This window comes from Sturnus vulgaris, chromosome 5, assembly GCF_052056855.1.
Source record: "Sturnus vulgaris isolate bStuVul1 chromosome 5, bStuVul1.hap1, whole genome shotgun sequence".
In the NCBI taxonomy this organism is placed as follows: Eukaryota; Metazoa; Chordata; class Aves; order Passeriformes; family Sturnidae; genus Sturnus; species Sturnus vulgaris.
This window is the reverse complement of record NC_142247.1, coordinates 22,620,316-22,640,943: the sequence shown is the minus strand read 5'-3', so window position 1 is coordinate 22,640,943 and position 20,628 is coordinate 22,620,316. Positions and strand designations below refer to the sequence as shown.

Sequence of the window (20,628 nt, the reverse complement as noted above, 5' to 3'; positions counted from 1 at the left end):
ATACTGTACATGTACGTTCTGACCTTGTCTGCTCAAGCAGTGTTTTCCTCCGCTTTGACTGGAAATCTAAGCTGTATGCATAGTTCTCACAGCTGATTCTGCGGCACGCAGAAAATGCCTGACAGCTATCAGCCCACACATCCAATAACAACTGGTTCCTTCCTCTTCCTGGGGAAGAGTAACATCCTCTGAGAAGAAGTGTCCCCCGAGGAATGCAGGAACAGCAGCAAGCCTTTCACACAGGAAATTACTACTATAGCACTTGTAGAAAAGTGTTTCTGTCACTTGGATTGTCAGTCTGTAATGAGCTTCCTGCTGACCTAGATGATGATTTACTACTGATCTAAATGCCATTTGTGAGTCATTCAGCTTAATGGAACTTAATGAAGTTATCATTCAGTGGCTCTGTTACCCTGTAAGCACCTGGTTTGACTTTTTTATGCAGTAGTACAAATAAAGTTTTCAACTTCTTAGTATTCACAGGACTTTAATAATTCTGAGACTAAGGGGGACTAAGAAGCAAGGGAATGCTTAGTTTAACTCATAATGCACTTCTCTTAGAGAAAGCTGCAAGATTTATTTTTGTTTATCTTAAGTTGCATAATAAAGCTGAGCTACAGATCATGTCAGAAAACAAGATTGTAAAGCTAAAATATTACCCTTTGTTCTTAAATACATCTGGAGTATAAGTCTAGCACAGCATGCTTGCATCTGTATGGTAGAAACTTGAGTATAAAATGAAATTTATTTCTATATAAAACCCATATGTTACTCAAAATTGTTAAAGCAAGTTTATTATAAAAGCAAACACTTGAATACTGCTTCAATATTTTCTTATTTTTTTCCTAAATGACAGTGCTTAAACAAATGCTCACAAATTCTATTTATCACTTAGAGTGATTTCTAAACCCAGAGGATGCTTTCTGACTAAAAGCTTGAGTGTTTTCCAAATATATTAGTTGTTCCAATACAACACATCTCTCCTTGAAGCCATGCTGCATTACTATCGTGTTTGCAGTAAGAGATGTAGTTACTTGCTTAATGTGAGATAATGGAAACCCTGAGTCACATCCAAAAATTACATAGGTTGCTTAAAACAAGACTGAAAAAATGAGACTTCTCAAATAAAATTCAGCAACTAAAGAAAAAAAAATTTCTTCAGCAGATAGGTGTTTGATATAGAAAAACATCTTCCACCGAAACAATGTGGGGGTTAGAAATTAGGTAGAACAATGCTAAAGGATGATTTCACTGTCATTTCAACTTAATGACTGTTTTTATCTGGTTAATTCCATCCACATCAATTCCCTGATCTGTTCAGCTGTCCAAACACTAATACCAGCACAAACGAAATAATGAGAAAAAATTATTTAGAGATGAAGGAGTAGATCAGAACTGGCTGTAACCTAACTGAATTGACTGATGCCTAGTGTCATGTATCCAATGTGATTGTGCTATAATACATACAGGTGTGTTACATGCATGCAACAGCTGAATGCCTTTCTTAAGTTGCAATGGAAAAAAATAGGAGGAAAGGAGGTGCTAGTAATGGTTTCCTTTTGTTCAGGCAGTTCATATGTTGGATTCATTTTTTTTTTTTTTCAGCCTAAGAGGATTGAGATTTCTTCTATCTACATGGCTGTAATGTAAACAGCAGGTAACAGAGACTGAATGGAGGCAGCTCCCTCCTTTTTGCTTGAATTTGAAGCATTGTAAAGTAAAAGCTGAGAGTATATGACATCAGAGGAAAGCAAGTGAGAAACAGTCTATAGTTAGTGATTCTGGAAGAGGAATACTAGATTCTGTTTCATTTTGCAATAAAAAGTATTTGGGGAAAAAATTAGTAGCTCTCTGGGTGACACCATCAGTGGAGGTATGTGGCATTACTGCTCTGAAAAGTTGGTTGATTGAGTTTGGGTTTGTTCTTTTCTTCTCTGCATCCCCTGACATATGGTACTCTGGTTGTAGCAGTTTGGGTTGGTTGAAGGAGGGATGTGGGGAGGGGAGAGATGCTGTCCTCTGGCACGTTCTAACTGCATGGATATTTCCTGTCCACCAAAATGTGAGTTCCACTCTGCATGTTAGATCCTGAAGTGAAGGCATCACAATGCAACTGAGTTAAATATTGCATATTTTTATTGTAAAGGAGGACTCCTACTTGCAACAGAGATTTAAAAGAATTGTTTTATCCTTAAATTCTTCTTGGATTAACCAGTATCAAGCATTCCTCACTGAAAAGGTTACTCTCCCAAGATGTTTCCTCCTTCCTTACATTTCTTGGGAAAGGAATTCAGTGTCCATACTTCCAATTTTTGCTACTGTAGTGAAATAGTACAATGCTTATGAGTTTGTTGGTTGCATGTAAGATACTGTAATTCTTCACTCAGTAACCTTATTATAAAGGTTTATAATTTGTCAAGTTATGTGTCACTGTAGATCTTTTCAACACCTCTGCTTTCTGTAGTGTATTATTCTGTATTCTTCTGTGATGTCTGGCATGTGTACATAAAGTTGCATTCCGACAGTTAAATAAAGTCAGAATGCCAAGTGATTGTTTTAATAATTTACAAGATGCCTTTTTTTTTCACCTGTAAACTTGATTTTCCAGATTGCTGGTATGTTTTGTATGGGACTAAAGCAAGAGCAGATTTCAATTGAGTCACTAAAACCAGCTTAATTCTGCAGTGTCTTTCTGATTTAACTATTTTAGAAGAAACACTAACTAGATAATTGAGTTCATAATGCATTGTAACCTAAAATACGTTAATAAAGTTGTGACATGCATATTATGGATATTAAAAACCAGGATGATTTTGTCAGTAACAGTTTAACTAAATATTTCATTAGAGAGATCTCCAGTTTGAAAGACCATTTCTTTTTTGTCCCCTCAAACTGTTTTGACATTAGACCTTAAATATTTGCTCTGTATGTCCTAAGCCAACTTTTTAGTTGGTTTTTTGGCTTTTTCTGACACACTTCTCATGCTGACTGTGAACTGTGACCACACAATTATCCTGTTTATCCTTTGTGATTACTGATAGAATTTCAGCTTCCTTACTCACCTGGTATTTTCTCCATTATTGCAGGATATATGAAAAATCAGTATCATTATCTGACTTGTGAAGTTATTGCTGTGGTTGGAGTGGAAAGTATTTTGCCAGAAATACAATTGCAACACTTATTATCTTCTGAAATGGAAGATAAAAATACCTCATTAAACATATTAAAAACACATGTATAATGCTTTAACATCTCTAGATAATAAGTATGCTGTTGCTGGGGCTTCTTTTGTTTCTGATACTTTTAAAGTACAAATAATCCTTGAGTTATAGAAATTACTCTTTAAGAGTGTAACAGGCTGTTAGACCTGTGGTCAGAGACCACTCCAAAGTTAATATTTCTTGGATATTTGTATGCAATTGTCAAATTTTTAGGTTTCTGCTGTGCCCTAATTTGATCCCTCTCACAGTAAATTGTAAAATTCAACTGACTGAAGTACAAAGGTGTTCTGGTGCTACCAAAGCAATTTTTTACAATCCCACCTCTAAACAAAGCAGGACTGAGTATTATTTTTGCCTAGACAAATGGGACAGCTTATCCTAACCTTCTGCATATTTACTAATGTGGAGCACTGAAATAGCTCAGGATGGACTTTCGCTATTTTCTCCAGGTATTTTGTGAAATCTAACAAAAGCACAATAAATTTGACTTTTCAATCAAAATTTTGAAGCTTCAGTTTACCCTTATGGGATTTTTTTGTGATGCTCCTGTTAAAGTGTTTGATGTCCTTTTGAAACTTTCACCATCCACTATAGGCGTAACACTTCATTAACAAAAGCCTTGGTAAAATGCTGAGGAACTGTGTTTCTTCTATTACACAGTAAAATATATTTTTCATGGCTTCAGAGGATTCCAGTTCCAAGCTATGAAATGTTGGACTTTCTTTTTTTCTTTTGCAGATAGTAGTATCTTTCTCTTTGGCAAAGTGTTCCAGCAGTTGTGCTGGCCCTCTTGGATTTAACTTTGGACTCTACTATGCTGGATTGCTAACTTAATTTCAAATGCTTTTAACTCTTTGATATTTTCCTGTAAGTAATTTGTATCAGAGGAGATTTGACACTTGCTTCTGTGGAATAAACAAACTCAGTAGCCACCTGGTCAAGTGGTATAACCATGTGTGGTTACTGCTGCTCTGAAAGGAAAGCAAAGCTGCCAGATCTCAGCTAAGAAGAGATTTCTCTGCGAAATCTTTGTGTGGACTCCCTGCCCTCATAGCATCCCCTAACAGGAGGCAATTTAGGTTTGTCCGTATGACGAAGTTTTGTTATAACACAAGTTATGTTGATATGAGGTAGCAAAATAAGAAAATTTGTACCATAGAACTGACACTTATCCTGACAAAAAACATCGATACAGATGCAGCTGTGCTGGCAGAAAGGAGTTTCTTTTAGCTTGGCATATAGCTTTGAAAGCAAATTGTGTGTAGATAGGCATATAAGTATGTAGTTATGTAGGGGCTGGCAAACAGCTCCTATGTCCACCTGTAGCAGTGCCCGTGCATGGAGGGAGCTCTGCAGCACGGGCAGCTCTGCCCTGTGCCAGCCTCCTGCTCTGGGCAGGCTGGAGCCCAGCAGCTGCAGCCCTTCTCAGCTTTCTGCAGGGCTGGGGAGAACACTATTCAGAACCTTCAGTTCTTGTTCTGGTGGAATCTGTCTCTCCAGGATTTTGTTTTCAGGAATTTTTTGTTCATTCTTATTGAGAGGTGGGGTTTAAGACAGAAGTGTATTCCTTTAGTTCTTCTCATTTACATACAGTGTAAGTTGTTCAAGATTTTTTTTGCCCCAACAGGTTAAGTATGAAAGCCTTATCTAGGAGAAATAAATTGCATGTTGTAAAGTATATTCTTTTATTTTTTTTCTCAGGAGTAAACATGCCTTCAAGAGCAAGAAATTCCTTTGGGTTTGTTGATCAATCTCTTTTCATTGTAAATTGATGTTGATGGATATATTAGGTGACTTTGAATGAGATAGAGGAAGTGCTGTCTTTTATATATGTAATATATATATATATATATATCTCTAAAAGACTGTACAACAAATTCACTGTTACCAGGTATTGTTCCTTTGTAAAGTTCAGTTAGACTTTGTTAGCTAAGTGTTGGTTTAAAGGCTTTCATTCAGTTTTTTTAGGTAGGGGGAAGAGGACAGAAAGGAGTCATGAGCAGGCAAGCCAGAAGAATGGCTGTCATTTCTCTGATTAGATATGTTCCTGGTGAGGATGCTGTACTCTCACTGACACTCTGAGGGTAACCTTGCCTCCTTCCTCCCATGTGCCCTCTGTGAACCCCCACAATCTGCTATTTGAAGTACAGGGAGTTTGCCAGCATGCTGGGGAAGTCCTAGGGCTTTTATACTTTTGTTTTTATTAATTAACATTTGTAATATCAAAAATAGCAGAATATTCTATTTATAGTGATAGAAAGGAGGCCTTGTCCATATAAGGTTATTAATATTCTGTCATTACTTCATTCTGGTAAGTGTTTCATTATGTTTTCAGTTTCTGTTACAAGTATTCCTCCATTCCGCCTTCCTTTAGCTTATATCTGCCCTGGAATGGATTAGAAGTTCAAGCAGAGTCAGTAATACAATTTTTATTAGAACTCTATGTAGGTAAAAAGAAGTCATTATGGAAACTTTTTTTTTTTTTTTAATTTCCGCCATAAGATGTCCTTTTGGGTATGCACACAAGCAGTCCAAAGTAATTTGCCTAACTTAAACTTGGCTACTTTATTTTGTAATTGTAAATAGTAGGAAATGCTTCTATAGTATCATATTATTTCTCTTTAGCTTTGCAAAGTTTCTTGCTGAAGATATATTGGAGGTAATTGATTACCTTTCTTTGCCTTTCTTCTACAGGGTACATTTTTATATTTTAGTGCCTCTGGTTCAAGTGTTTGAATATAGTCTTCCTGAACTGTTATTCTAGAATTGACTTCCTGGCAGGAGAGTCTCACCTTTGGAAATTGAGCCTCCAATGATTTCTGCCTGATTTGTTTTGAATGTTCATGATATGCTTTGGGGCTTTTTATTTGGTTGTTTTGTTGGGGGCTTTTTTTTGTTTGTTTGCTGTTTTCTGGGTTTTTTGTTTGGTTGTTTTTTAATTATCAATTCCTAACTTTTCTCCAGTATTGTTTGTTTTTTGGGGGGAAATCCTTACCTTTTTCTAAAAGTTTAAACTGACAAAGACTCTGTGCAGGGTACTATTAATGTTAGAAATTAACATCAATGAGCAAATTAGAAAGAAAAAAAATCACCTAGTTTTAAGTAAGGTTTATTATCAATGGTCTGAGAGTTTGGAAAGAACTATTTCAGGAACATTATTTCTAACTGGATGCACTCAAATATTTGTGGACTTCTAAGAAGATTTTTTTAGGGAAATATAAATAATTTTTTATGTTTCTTGGAGAAAACAAGGCTTATTCTATGTTCTTTCTCAGTGCTTTCTTGACATGGATGGAATACAGAGAAAATATTTTTGTTCTGTACTAGATTCTGTATATGTGGAATCATAAAATACTGAGTGCATTGGATTTACTCTGTTTTACAGTGTTTTCTCAAACCAGAAGCAGCACTCTGGGAAAAAGATGACATAAGAAAACCACATAATCAGTTTCTCATTATGTATGTGAAAGGATGCTTGTAAAATGTGATATAATTTCTTTGTGTTGAACTTTCAGGATATCTCGAGATGTGCCTATGGATACATAGGGGAGTTTATTTCACACTCACAGGAATACTAAATTCAATATAGCTGTCATCCTGATAGAAATAAATAATTCTGATGAATCACACCATAGCTGTAAATGCATAAGGATTTCAGTTAATTTTGTACAGATAATTAAATAAAAAAACCCACCAAAGTAAGCTACTAGTTTTCATCGTTTTGTGCTGGCCTTCTGGCCTGTATAAACTCAGTTAGTTTCAGACTGAATTTGCTATTTTCAAGACATAAACTGTTATGCTCTTCCATCTTAGGTGAAAATGCTTGTTTTTGCGAAAGAATGAAGTCTGATAGTTTGGCCTGTTTTACTGGCTGTGAGTTGGTAACCTGGTACCACTGCTCATGATCAGGCTCTAAATTGAAGGACATGCTACCTTCAGTAGTCCTTCACGGTGTTTCCATGTCAGACTTGGACATGCAGTTCTGTTAAGTGCTTTAAATTTTTTCATTCAGCTTGGGCATTTTTAAAAAAGCTGGAGAAGACTCTGATATGTAAGATAACATAAAAGACTTTGACGTGTAAAAGTCTGTGTTGCAAGTTCTGAAAGTGGACTGGTCAAGCTAGAAATGCTTAGTAGAACTTTTTTCTGGATGCACCACGTAGTTTATCTGTATTTTACTGCTTGAATGCAAAACTTCATTAAAGTTTGAAATAAATGATTCCAGAGCTACCCCATCAGATAACATGGGGCAGAAAGCCACAGTTGGCACATGGCAAGTGGTTGCTGTGCTGATTCACGTCCATGCAAGAGGAGAGGAAATGAAAAGTGGTGTCATCAGCTGAAGCTACAGGGAAGTTGTCTTCAGTAGGAACTGATAAAACAGATTGTGATTTAACATACTCAGCTTTAGACTCATAGATCATAGAGCTGTTTTATGTGGATCACTCATTGGCTGAAGAAAATAATTTCAAAGCAGTAGAAGCAATCTGTGAGTAAATAATGTCCTACAAAAAACCCAACCCAACTCCCCCCCCAAAAAAAACCCCAAAAAAAACCAAAGGAAAAACAGCTCTTGAATTTAGCATTTCCACAGTGAACCATTTTTATATGAGGGTAGGTTCACAAGAGGAGGCAAAAAACAGTGATGATAGTACTATTACTCCTGAGAACTTCTCATGATTTCAGATAACCAAAAGACACAGGAATTCATCTGGTAAGGTGGGACACCACTATGTTATGCCTTTGCTCTTTGGTCTGTTTGAGCTTAATGCCCTACTTATGACTCATTATTTGTAGCTGTTTTAATCACAGTATCAGAAATATTTTAGTATTAGTAGGCAAATGTACCATGTGTTCAAAATTTAAAGGTTTATTTTTAAAAAGCAGATCATGCCAGCTTTTGTGATTCATTAGGAAGCTTACCAATGTCACTTTTTTATAAGCCCTACTTAACTATGAGATATCTAAGATAGGCTTTTAGAAACTGTGGTCTGTAGTTTCCAACTTTGGAGCTTGTAGAAGATGGAAGCCTGTTGATAGCCAGTTGTGTGACAGAGACTTGTATACTTTGTTCTTTTTTTTTTTTCCCTTGAGGGAACGTTTTTATTTCTATAGATAGAACTGCTCAGGCGTCCTTGTATATGCATGCATTTTACTCAATTTCTATTTCTAACAGTCGTGAAGCAAAGGGAGACTGGGATGCAGTGTGTGGGTCTCTGTGCTATGTGAATGTTTCATGGGAAAACATTTGGGAACAGGCAGAGGTGATAAGGTTATGTGTAAGGCTTTTTCACTAATTGATCAAATACCACCCATAGAGTTTTGGCTATTTTGCTTGACAGAAAACAAAGATGAGCAATTATGGTTTGCTGTTTGTGACATCATTTTATAAGCTAAATTTAATTTTCTGCTGAACATCCGCTGGTAATGTCATGGTAATAACTTCCTATTGATTAATTAAATCTGTTCCTTCTTCTCCTTATTTGTTACTTGCATGAAGTTGCCCAAATGTGGGTTTATGTTATTACTAATGGACTGTGAATGGAAATACTGTACACATTTTAATTTTCTTCTTTGCTTTGCACAGATGTAACAATTTAAAATTGATTGCCTTATTAAAATTTATTCTCTCAAAATAAGCTATAGCTCTGATGAGACTCAGAATAGTTTGGGTATTTTTGAATTATGAGACATTTTTACTACATTGCTGGTGACATATAGAATTGTTTATGAATTGGTAGCATTTCAAGTACTTTAGAAAGGGGCTAATTTGAAGGAAAGACAACATTTAATTCTTGAAACATTTCATGTGAAATGGACTGTGAGTAGAAAGACTATTTTAAAAGAACTTCATTTAAAATAAAATGTTATGCTGAATGAAAGTGTTGGACATGAACTGGCTGGTATCCAAAAGTAAAGGAAATTTATTGAGACTAATGTCACTCCTTTACAGCAAGGTTTTGGCATTTGAGTGTTATGTTAGATTTCAGCAGTTTTGGATGCTTTGCTGAGCTGGAGGAGATTGTAAAATTAGATATTAGGAAAGGTTAAAATATAAAGCAGATAACCTTAAAGTCGTAGGAACATACCTGATGTCTGACAGTGTTAAAAATCCCTACAAATTTCAAGAATATGTTAAAAATAACCATTTTGGACAAGTTATCTAACCAAGTTAGATAAGCTGAAAATTTGAAATGGTCTCGTTTAGTTTCTCTTACAAATTTTGAAAGTTCAGTTATTTGCTTATCTCTGAATTTTGACAAACATCAAGGTTTTTGTCTTACTTCTGTAAATGCTTTCATGTTGTATTGTGCTTCTAGGTCTTCGAATATGGAACAGAAAAATCTCAGTTTGCTGCCTAACCCAGTAAATTGCAAGAAGACTTTTCCATTACTCTGACTTGCAATGCTGGTGGCAGTTCACTGAGATATAAACCATTCTTTCACGGCCTGTTTGTATGCTATATTGAACTTTGGATCAATTTTACTGTAAGAAAAAAGTGGTGAGACTTTTAGTAGCTTAGCATTTGCTCTCTTTACTGAATTGACAGCTTTCCTCCTTGTTTTGAAAGAATCTGTATAGGCTGGGTTTAAGAGCAAAATTTGTAATCACTTTGTGGGAGCTTAAACTGAAATTTCTAATCAATTTTCAGTGTGAAGTGCAGTAATATTGTTTGAAAAGAAACAGAAACACCAACCTCAGAGTAGAACTGTTCTTAGAACTTAGCAATGTCTAATAACCTCAGATTGTTTTCCTCTCCTGCTCTATTCATCTAAAATAATTTTAAATTATCGTAAATCACAGACATCAATTTTTGAGTGTCATTTAATGTTAAATCTATTTTTTGTTAATTTTGAGTATTGGAAGATTAATAGATTATCCTTGGGACATTGAACTTGCAAAGCAAAATGCCTTTAAGCAAAGTCAGAGAGTATCAGAGTTTACAGTTACTCGGTTCTGTCTGTGCCACTTAGTTGCTTTTATCATTCAAAGGCAAGAAAATGAATGTCCTTCCCAGAACATTAATACAAGTACATTTGTGAACGTTAGTCAAACAATGCTAAGTTTATTTACAGTTACCTTATTGGTACTGGTAGCTGGGAAAACCTGGGTTCCAGCCCAGGTCTTACCCTTTATTTCCTTCAGAGTTAAGGAGTGTGAGCTTGCAGAGCTGTGTTAACCTGAGGTGAGAAGTTCTGGCAAAGAGCTTTCAGGAACTGAATTACTTCTAAGAGCCCTACTCCTCCTTTGATTCGATTAAAATCAGAAATAGATGCTATAATTTTCAGAGAAGACATATAGGTGTCTACAAAATACAGTTGCCTAAGATTTATAAATGTCCCTGCACCGAGTGTTTTTCACTGATGCTTTTAATTTCCTGTATCAGTTGCCCGTGTTTCTTTAGGCATATGATAACTGGGCAGGTTTATTGCTGCCATGCAGAGTATATAATGCTTGGGCTCTGCCTGGTTTTCCTGCAATGTATTTCATCTATCAGGCCTCCAGTTTTCCTAAAATTTGAGTTCTGTCTGTCAAATTTAGCTAATCCTGGTTGAGGTTTGAAATCTTCTGAGCAGCCAAGATTTACAGACAACAGCAAGGTTTCTGTAAGCTTCCTATCTTCCTGTTTTTCTAGAAATATCACTGAGAAGTCTATTCTAACAGACTCACGTATTGTAGTTAAGTACAAGAGTGTTCTTCATGGTGTGATTGGTTGTAAGGCAGGAATTCTTTAATGCATGGCAATATTTTGTCTTTAACATTTGAATGCCAAATTGAACTTAATCTTTCTCATGTAAATCACCATTTGAGACTATATTAATTTTGTGATTTAGTAAACATGCCAAAGCCTTCCATTAATACTGTTTCCCAAGAACCCTAGATATATCTTCATAATTTGGAAAAAACACAGTGAATATGAGTTCTTCTAGGACTGTGTTATCACTATATCATATCACAAAATCTTTGTAAAGGGAAAACATGAACAGTCTTCAGATACAACAATCCCACATATACTTACATGTTCATGTAGAAGTACGTGGGATACATTGAGAGCCAAAATATTCCAAGATACTTGAAGTGCTTTCTTTTGAAGACTTCTAAAACTTTAAAGCAAGGAGCTGAAGCAAAGCAAAATTAAATGAGAAATGAATTTTCTGCCTATCTTGTCCAAAACCCAATATTTGTATTCTATTTCATTTTGTGCTAACAAGTCACTCTTTTACAATATGCAACTTTTTGGAATAATTTGAAGTTGACATAACAGATTTTTTTCATGTTGAGAAGAAAATTAAATTTATGGCATTGGAGAGAGAGATGTAATTAAACTATCTAGTTAGGAGTGGGAAAGTTCTGGGTTCGTATCCTTTCTCTTTTGGATTTTTAATTCATTTTATTCTCTTCTATATAAAATATAAAGCCTCTCATGGGAATAGAACTTATCTGCTCCTGGCTAGGCATTCTAACCACTGAACTAAAGCTTTCTCAGTAGCATAACTTGAGCAGCATAGCTGGAGAGAGTACCCTTTCTTCCAGTTTTGTGCATTTAAAGACAACAGCCTGGGTGACAAAGCATTGCTCCATGATTCATGAGTTTAAGTAGACTTGAATGGAGAAGGCCAGTTCTCTTAGTCCAGTGTAAATGTTATAACTTTGTATGTTTAATGTTTGAAATCTTTAGTTTGATGTCTAGCACAGTTTTATTTTTGCCATATCCTGGTATCAATATGCATCACTGATAGATTTCAGTATTAGTTGCATCAGCCATTAATTATTTGACATGCCTGGTTCATTTGCCTAAGTCAGTCACCAAGCACAGAAAGGAGGGCTGAAAGGAAACTGGAAGTATCTTGCTGTGAATTTATGTTTCTTTGCTCATAAATAAATCAATGAAAGTGATCATGAGATAGTACCATGGTACTATCAAACCTCGAGATGGGCTCCCTCTGGTCTCATAGCATTGTCAGTTAAGGTCTGAAGTACATGCCTGGATATCTGCCCCTGTCTCTACTAATGTCATGCTCTGCACTTCGTGGGTTCTTGCCTGGGGGCTTGAGACCTGTCCTTGCAGAATGTAACTGCACAATGGAACTTCTAACCCAGAGAGAGTTGTAAGACTTTCTTCTTTACTCTCTTACCTCACCCCAGTCTCTGCTTTCAGCCATTTCCCACCACACAGGACTGTGCAGGATGGCACTGAGGACACAGGAATGTTATTGTGGATAATGCAGCAGAATAAGTTCATAGTAATATCGATATGATTTAGTATTTCTTAAATTTAAAATAGTTACACTATCATAGTGATAGTATTTAATCCATCAGTCTCTGATCCTATGTGATTCAAAGGCAGGATCAACTACGTGTAAATCGTTCTTGACAGAAACTCATCAACATGCCTAGGTAATCTTGTAAAAGTCTGCCAATAATTCTGCCTGGCAATTTACATTCTACAGGATTATTTTAGAGATTTAGGAGATTCTTCTTTTTTTAATGTTTGACAATGCTTTTATTATTCTCTCTTTTGAAAATCTCTTCAGTCTTACAACATAAATATTTTTGGAACATTGTAAATATTGTGTATTTTAAATACATCACATGAGACTAAAATTTCCCCTTTGCATAGCTAATGGGTATTTTCATGGGCTGTCAATAAATTCCAGAGAAATTGTTTAATTGTAACCATTTAGAAGGTTTATTTTGTAAATGTAGCTATATCAAATATAATTAGAAATAGTAAAACCTAACTACCGCAATTTATTTTACTGTAAAAGTAAACTAAATTTGTCTGAAGATATAAGAAGTTCTCAAAGAAATTTCAGTAAGTCATTAATTAATCAAGTAAAGTTGTTGTGAAGGACTTTCTAATTAGTTAGTGGTTGTTGATGTTGGGGTAGTTGTTGAGGTGAAGAAGCAGGAAGGGCCTTTGCAGGGGTTTTACAGAGATGTTTATTTCAGCCACGCGTGTGCACAGTCCTGGAGTTCAGAGGCAAAGGCAAAAGGGTTGGTCTGAGAGTCCAGGTTAAGTACATGGGGGTTTTGGGGCAGGGGAAGTAGTATCAGATACCAATTACTAGGGGGCATGGGGGTGTTACAAGGATGGGATTAGGGCATGGGGGCTAACAAGGAAACGGGGTGAGAGTGATGGAAAGGCTGACGGACAGAGAGAGGGCACAGGGCAGACCCAAGGAACAAGACAATGATTGTTCTGACCTGATAAAACAGGAATTGTTATCGAAAGGAGACAGCTGAGAGAGAGGCCTCTCACATCTTTCTAATTGGGAGTGCCTTTCAAGGTCTCCACAAGTGGTGATTTAACCTTTTATTACTCAAAAATACCTTTAAGAACTTCAAGGCACAGACAAAACCAAATTGGTGGGGAAGATTATGCTCTCTCATGTAGCCTGAAGAAATGTTTATACATCAGAGTTATTTCTCTCAACATTGCATTGTGTGGATCTTTTCTGTTGTTTCCTTCTCCCATTTTGTGAAGAAACCAATTTTTCAAAAAGTCCCATCACTGAACAAACAACTAAAAACTACTTTTTTTAAAATGCTGAAATAAGACAAAGGCAGCTGAATCTTCAAATGATATTTCTGTATTCAAGGTTACTGGCAGAAGTGAAGAACTGAGGAGTCCCTCTGCTTCTCCCTCAGCAAGAAGTTCAAAAAGGAAGGCAGAGAATGAGAGTGGGTCAGCTGTGCATAATGTGGAACAGCAAAGAGGCATCTCCTCCTCCGTGGGCAGGGTTTTGGACCACATTGTGGGGCAGCTGCATTTGTTAACTTTAGTAAGTATACAATAACAGGTGATACTTGCAGTGCAAAATGACAGTGCTATCAAAGGGCAGCAACACCCTGGAGTCATATTCATAAATCAGAACATTAAAGACTATGGGGTTATTTTGAATAGCTCTATAGTCAAGTCACTGTTTTGGTGTTTTCCTTTCAGAAAATATTGATTGCATGTATTGTGTTTGCTAAAGTGAAAGCTTCCTGGTACATAAGCATAAAGATTGTTGCTGTATTTTTAACTCTGGGTGAAGAGAATTGCTGTTTTTCAGTAGTGAGATCTAGGCTAGTTTTGTCAGAAGCCAGTTCTTTAGCAGACATTCCAGCTGGAACAATCGCACACTAGCAGGGGATGAACAAAGTAAATTGCAATGTACCATTAAATCCCTTTCCAAACTTAGTGTGTGAGGTGTTGGCTTAGGTAGGAATCCAAGCAGTGCAGTAAGTCCTAGTGCCAATGTTTTAAGATACTTCTTTTTATATGTATAAAAAATATACATATTTAATTGTATATTCAATGTCTATATTTATATATAATTATTAGTGTAGTAAGTTGGATGGAAAATAAACTGCCAGCCTGGGTCCAAAAACCTACTTTTTCTGATGAAGATAATCTCTTAGAGAATTAGTGACTTTTAATAGGTTTTTTTTTTTCTCAATTCCTTTTCTTGTGGATGTCTTAAAAGTTTCTTTTAGGTTTTTGAAAAACATCATTTGTGGTCACAGTGATGGCTGGTTTTTTTTGAAATATGGATGCAACTTGCACATAGTATTTCAGAGTACTTTATATTTTGCATTTATGCATTTTCCCAGTGATAATGTTTTGTGAAAATAAAAATCTTTCGACAATCTCCATGGAGACGAAGCCATAATTTCTAAATACAGTTGTGAATAGTGGAATAGCTAAGGAGAAGCCATCTTATAGTGTTTTTTTCCTGTTGAGTTCAAATTACTTTTCTTATATTACTGTGTTGCACACTTCTTTAATACTGTGTGGGTCATTCAAACCCAACTGAAATTATTCTCTTCTTCATGCAGACTGTTTCAGTCCTGGAACAACGTCTTACTAATACTGAAGATAAATTGAAAGAATGCATAAAAGATCAGCAGGAAATGTTACGAGAAAACAGAACTAATAAAATATGAAAATGAACTATATTGAGGACTATGTTTCATAAAATCACAAAAAATGCTTTTTCACTGGATTTTGCTATGAGCAGAAACTTCAAATCAAAGTAATAAAAATGTAAGAAATTTTCAAAAAAATGTTTCAACCGTTGGTAGCAATCAGATATTCTGGTTATCTATTCAATGAAGTGTAGCCCAATCAAAACCAGTATTTTCTAAATCATTTCCATTGAACATTACAGGACCTAACAAGATTTTTGAATATAACTAAGCCACTAACTATGTATTTTTAGATGAACAGCAGTTATTGTGAAGGTTATCACTGTCCAGATTTTTAAACTCAGGCAAGGATTGTGAAAATAATGTTCTTTGGCTAAGACAACATTACTTAAACACCTAAATAAAATGAGACATAATACCAAAAATGCCAGAGGTGTTCTTTGTCCCTTACATATGCTCAAGTGTTTTACTAAAAAGTAGTGAGTTACTCTATATCTTCTAAACATTTTAGTAATGATTATAAGAAGATCTAGTATGAAAACTTAATTTTTGTATTTGTTACTAAAAGAAGTCACTTAAACTTTGAAGCTATAATTGCATCTATGTGTATTCAGCTGCAAAACTGATGCATTTGAACACTTCTGCTTATCTCATCCACATCAAAATTCACCTTTCATATTTACAAAAACATAAATCAGCTTTATACTTCTGAAGAATATATTTGAACCAAACACAAAACAATGGAAAATCTAGGTCATAAATACAAAAGATTCTTATCCTAAGAGAACGTCCACATGTGCTCAAGCTTTGCATGCTATGAATGTACCCCATCAGATAATGTATTGTGAATGCAGACATAAGTCAGGAAAAACTCCAGTGTATGATGATTTGGGTTTTATTTTTAATAAAAATGCAATTCTTAGGTAATTTTAGGTCTTATTTTTTTTAATGAAAAATACTTAGTTTATGTCTATCTGTTATTTTTTTTAATGACAATTGCAGAACACCTGTTGTAAATCCACAGTCAAAACTAGGTAATCATCTGTTTCTGTAACTTTATATGTCTGTTGAAAAATAGGACACTTGAAATGGGGGAGCATTTTAATCCAATTCTGCAACTGACTGTATATAGATAAAGCCCATTTCCCAGGCTGAACCTCATTAACATCAACAGAGTTCAACTTTAGTAAACAAGCTCACTGTGCAAATATGACTGCACTTCAAGCCACAGAAACGTGCAGTCAATTTTTCTTGTATAACTTGTATAACATTTTCTCTCTCAGCAGCCACCTTCAAATAGCCAGACTTCACCTCACTTCCTTGGTTAACTCTGATTTTTACCAATAGGTACTCTATATTTGCAGCTCAGTCTTGAGCACTACTGGTTATGTCAAAGAAGCAGTCTCTTATAAAATTTTTGGATGCAACTGTTTTTAGGCAGTATCCTAACCACAGATTTTTTTTGTCAAAGGATGGTCTTATTTATTCCACCCTGACCTTTGATTATGTAATTGTTTATACTACTATATAACACACAGTTATGTAAATGCTGTCTTTTAGATCAAATGTACTTCATTTTATGAATTTGCAAATACTCTTGTGGTCTTTGCCTTTTCTTGTCTCCATTAGGAGACACAAAACCATCTTGCTATTAAAATTTGAGCTCATTTCTTGTTTCTCTCTTGGTAGACTACATATACATATATATGTCTTAAATCTGCAGATTTTTCTTTGAAGTTTTTTCAGGATTATTTATCAATAAGATTTGGATATTTCTTTTACTTCCATATTTTTTTAAGAAAATCTCTGCTGAAATTCTCCTGTCTGCCTTAGCTCCTATCACTAATCCCTCTTCCTTTTCAGCAGTACCTATTATCTGGAACATTTACTACTTAATCCAGTTTATTCCTCTGTTGTTTGTGAGTCTGGTGAACCAACGTAACATTCCCAAATTGAGACATGTTCTCATTCTGTCGGGTGGTCTGTTGATACTGAAACTCAGCATGATGACACTTGGAAGGATGTCTGGTCATGGTTGGTTGAAAATAGACTGGATGTATTTTCCTTAGGCTGTGATGGCTCTCCTAAAACACAGCCACAACCATGTACCATGATGTTTCTTTTCAAAAAGCATTGATGTGGGCAAGTTATCTTATTCTCTTGATCCATTTAATTTCTAATTAAGTTATGGAATGGAAATACTTCCTTTAAAAGCACCTGCCAAGTCTGTTAAACTCTCAGAAGCGTTTACTCTAGGGTTTATACTCTGTCAAATAACTGGTGACTTGACTAATTTGAATTACAAAACTAGAGGAAAATGATTGCTGTTTAGTCTTAGTTGTGCTTTTGCTTTTTTGTGAAAAAATAATTGCGTGGATCTTTAAATTATGAAAATTATCAATGTATTGGAGACTGCATTGAAGTACTGATAGCCTATACTTGTTCTAAACAAGCTCAACAATGTACCTGATGCAGTACAGTTTCTCTCAGGCTAAATTATCTCTCTGACACTAAATATAGCTGGGCCCCCCTTGTTGGAGAAAGACTGCTTCCAGCTTTCAGGCCTGCTACTGCAAAAATAGCTCAATTACTTATTAAAAAGAATGACATGTTGTAGATCCCCAAGGTTTGTGTGTCAAGAGAGAGAAGGTGGTGGCAGGAATAGTTGTTGCTGGGAGACTGTCTCTGGAGAAACCCAACTTCAAATTCCTCAAGTGTCAAAGTGCTGTGCAGTAGCTCAGCAGCTCGTTGCAATGTTCTTCAGCAGACATTTCAAACTAAAAATACTCTTCCAAATTGAAAGAAATGCTACCAATTGTTATTTCAGCATTCACATTATGCTATTGTTGACATATTTTTGATAAATTTAGGGTTTTGGAAAACCAGTTCCTGGAGGTGAACATATCTGAACAATTCCCTTGTCTTTAGGGGATTGTTATTTCTTGCTTTTACACATGTAAGATAATAATTAGCTTTTTCATTGTCATTTTCATGGTAAGAAATCAAGAAATGTTGATTATATTAATCTTCTATGGGAAAAATGATAGTTAAATAGGTTCCCATTGCCATTTTAGGATGGCAGATCCATATAGCATGAGGGATTTGAAAAATACAACTTACCATTTTTATTTATATCAATTTAAATAAATAAATAAGCTGCACTATTTTTAGAGTAAACAATCTTATTCTTTCTTACTAGAAGTTTTTTTGCAGTGTTGCTGAATTATTTTCATTGCCACATCACAGCACAAAATCACTCTTGGTATTTCTATTGAGCTACAGTAGCCAGGATTTGGCTATTTCCAGGGACATAGCTTTATGTAACCTATTTACCTTGTAAGACTTATAAAAACCAGAAATTCTGTACTCATTGCCCCAAACAATTAATGAATATGTATGTTCACACTGGATCCAGGAACAGTCTGTTTTTGTCAGAGTACCCCCTCAGGGACTTTTGCACGCTTCAGATGCATAATACAATTGAAGCTGTTTCTTTGTGAGAAAATAGGTTAATGACTTGCCAAAAGGCAGATGTTAATTGGAAAAAGTGCATACAAGTCCTTTTCTTTACAATGTATATGGGTTGCATTTGTCATGACTTGCATCCAAGAACAGGTGCAATTTCAATTGACTCAGCTAACAGGATGTGCTGAATGCACTCCTCACCAATTTCACCAGAAATTTTAAATCCAGCAGAAAAAGAGAGTTTCTAAACTAGTCAGTGAGTGATAAGCTACTTTTATTTTATCTGTCATAGAGTGTATTTATAACTTAATATTGCATGTACAATTAAACATCTTAATAATATGAAAAAAAATATTTGATTGTTTATTGGTATTGTTAAATTTTACTGGTGAGCACCGAGGCACCTTACATGAGACAAAATGTGTCATCCTTTCTAAATTATTTCTTTTTAAGACAGCAGTTCTAGACAAGGTACCACCAGTGTAATTGTAAATAAAACTTAAAGCAGAAAAATTCTTTTTCACTAACATGTTTCCTGCCATGAAGCTACACAATCAGGTCAAGGTCTTTGTCTTGCCTTGCTTCATTTTCCCACAGTTCAGAAGCAAAAATTAATGGAACAGGTGGAAAAAAGCTATCGGGGTGTGTCAGGGTCAAAAGAGTTGCTCTTGGATAGTTTAATAGTTCTGTTTAGAGGTCTCTGGGAATTTCTAGGCTATTCATACAAGTCCACTGCAACAGGAACTTTGGTTTGGATCCATATGCCTTGCCTAATCTCATCCTTCAAACTTTTGAGGAGGGCTGGTTGTGAAATTCCTCTGGGTGTATCAACAGTCTAAACCAGCGCAAGAAAATCTAGTTTAAGATGGAACATTGGCCTTAATGAGGGTACTGAGACTGCTGGTGACTGGGGTTATATGATTTTCCCGTGCCTGTAGCAAGGACCTGCTCAGTGCACTTGTAGAAGCAGGAATGGACTGAGAAGAAATAGTGAGAGTCTCAGTGCCATATAAATATAGAATTCTGCAGCTCCCAGTAGCAGTTAGGTTTGTAAGTCCATCTATGGCCTGTGTCCTTATAGACCCGGGTAAAAAAGAGGGACCTTGTTTCTCTTCAGAGCAGCTAAATAGGCATCAATTGCCAAAAGAGAAAAAGGAAAGAATCCCTCACTGTCTTTTTCATCCATTTGTGCTTTGTAATGTAATGAAATAGCAGCTCTGTCTTGGGTTTTTATCTGCTCCTAATCCCCAGAGGAAATCCTTGCTCCTTTTAGAGAGGTAAAACCTTAGGACACAGAAGGTAGCAAGAGCTGCTTCTCTGTGCTAAAGGTTGCTACTGAACCCTCTTCTGGCCACAGTAGAGAAAGCCAAAGGCCTGCAGTGCTTACTCCAACACCTGTATTGAATGTCAATTCTCCCTTAAGATTCAGGAAGAGGTTTATAATATTCATAAGCAAAGCATATTTGAGTAAATTGCTATTTACTGGGACTTCATGAACAAGTGTCAGAGAGACAGAAGTCTGGGAAGGTCAAAGCAGAAAAATTCTTTCTCTAATTTCTAAGAAAGATTCAAGTGAGCCATATGCAAAAAGTCCTGCTGCTTTGTGCTACCTGCATCTTGCACATCTCAGAAACTTTTAAGATTAAATGGGCTTGGGTGATTAAAAAAAAAAAGCAGCAATGCTTTCTCATGACTGCATTGGTTGAACATTTTTTAATTGATATTTTCATTTCATGAGGCAAGACTAAAGATGTTTGCTGAAGCCTAAAGGAGTAATTTGAAAGAGAAGGATGAGATAGTTGTTGATGGTTTCTGACGATGTCCAATTTCTGCTCTGACTACTGGGGGTATTCTGTTAAACTTCAGTGATGCCACACCTAAAATTTGATATTGTGAGCAAGAGCAGTGTTTAGCCCTTAGTCTAAGACTTGAAAATTCTTGTACTTCACAAAAACAGCTTTCACTTCTAAGAAAATTATATGAATGTGTTAAAATGCCATTAACTTTTCAGTTAAGCAGTGAGTCT

The 20,628-nt window shown here is 35.7% G+C and overlaps 1 protein-coding gene across 2 annotated transcripts in view; it reads left to right on the top strand.

Annotated features, from left to right (window-relative positions):
• POC1B (POC1 centriolar protein B) overlaps window positions 1-15,162 on the top strand; it is a 44,713-nt gene extending 29,551 nt beyond the window's left edge. For both annotated transcript variants that reach the window (XM_088165042.1, XM_014888991.2), the window contains 2 exons: window positions 13,826-14,008; window positions 15,048-15,162. In XM_088165042.1, coding sequence (XP_088021168.1) covers window positions 13,826-14,008; window positions 15,048-15,155 — 291 coding nt within the window. In that variant the 3' untranslated portion in view covers window positions 15,156-15,162. The remainder of the gene's footprint in view (window positions 1-13,825; window positions 14,009-15,047) is intronic.
• The last annotated feature ends 5,466 nt before the right edge of the window (window positions 15,163-20,628 follow it).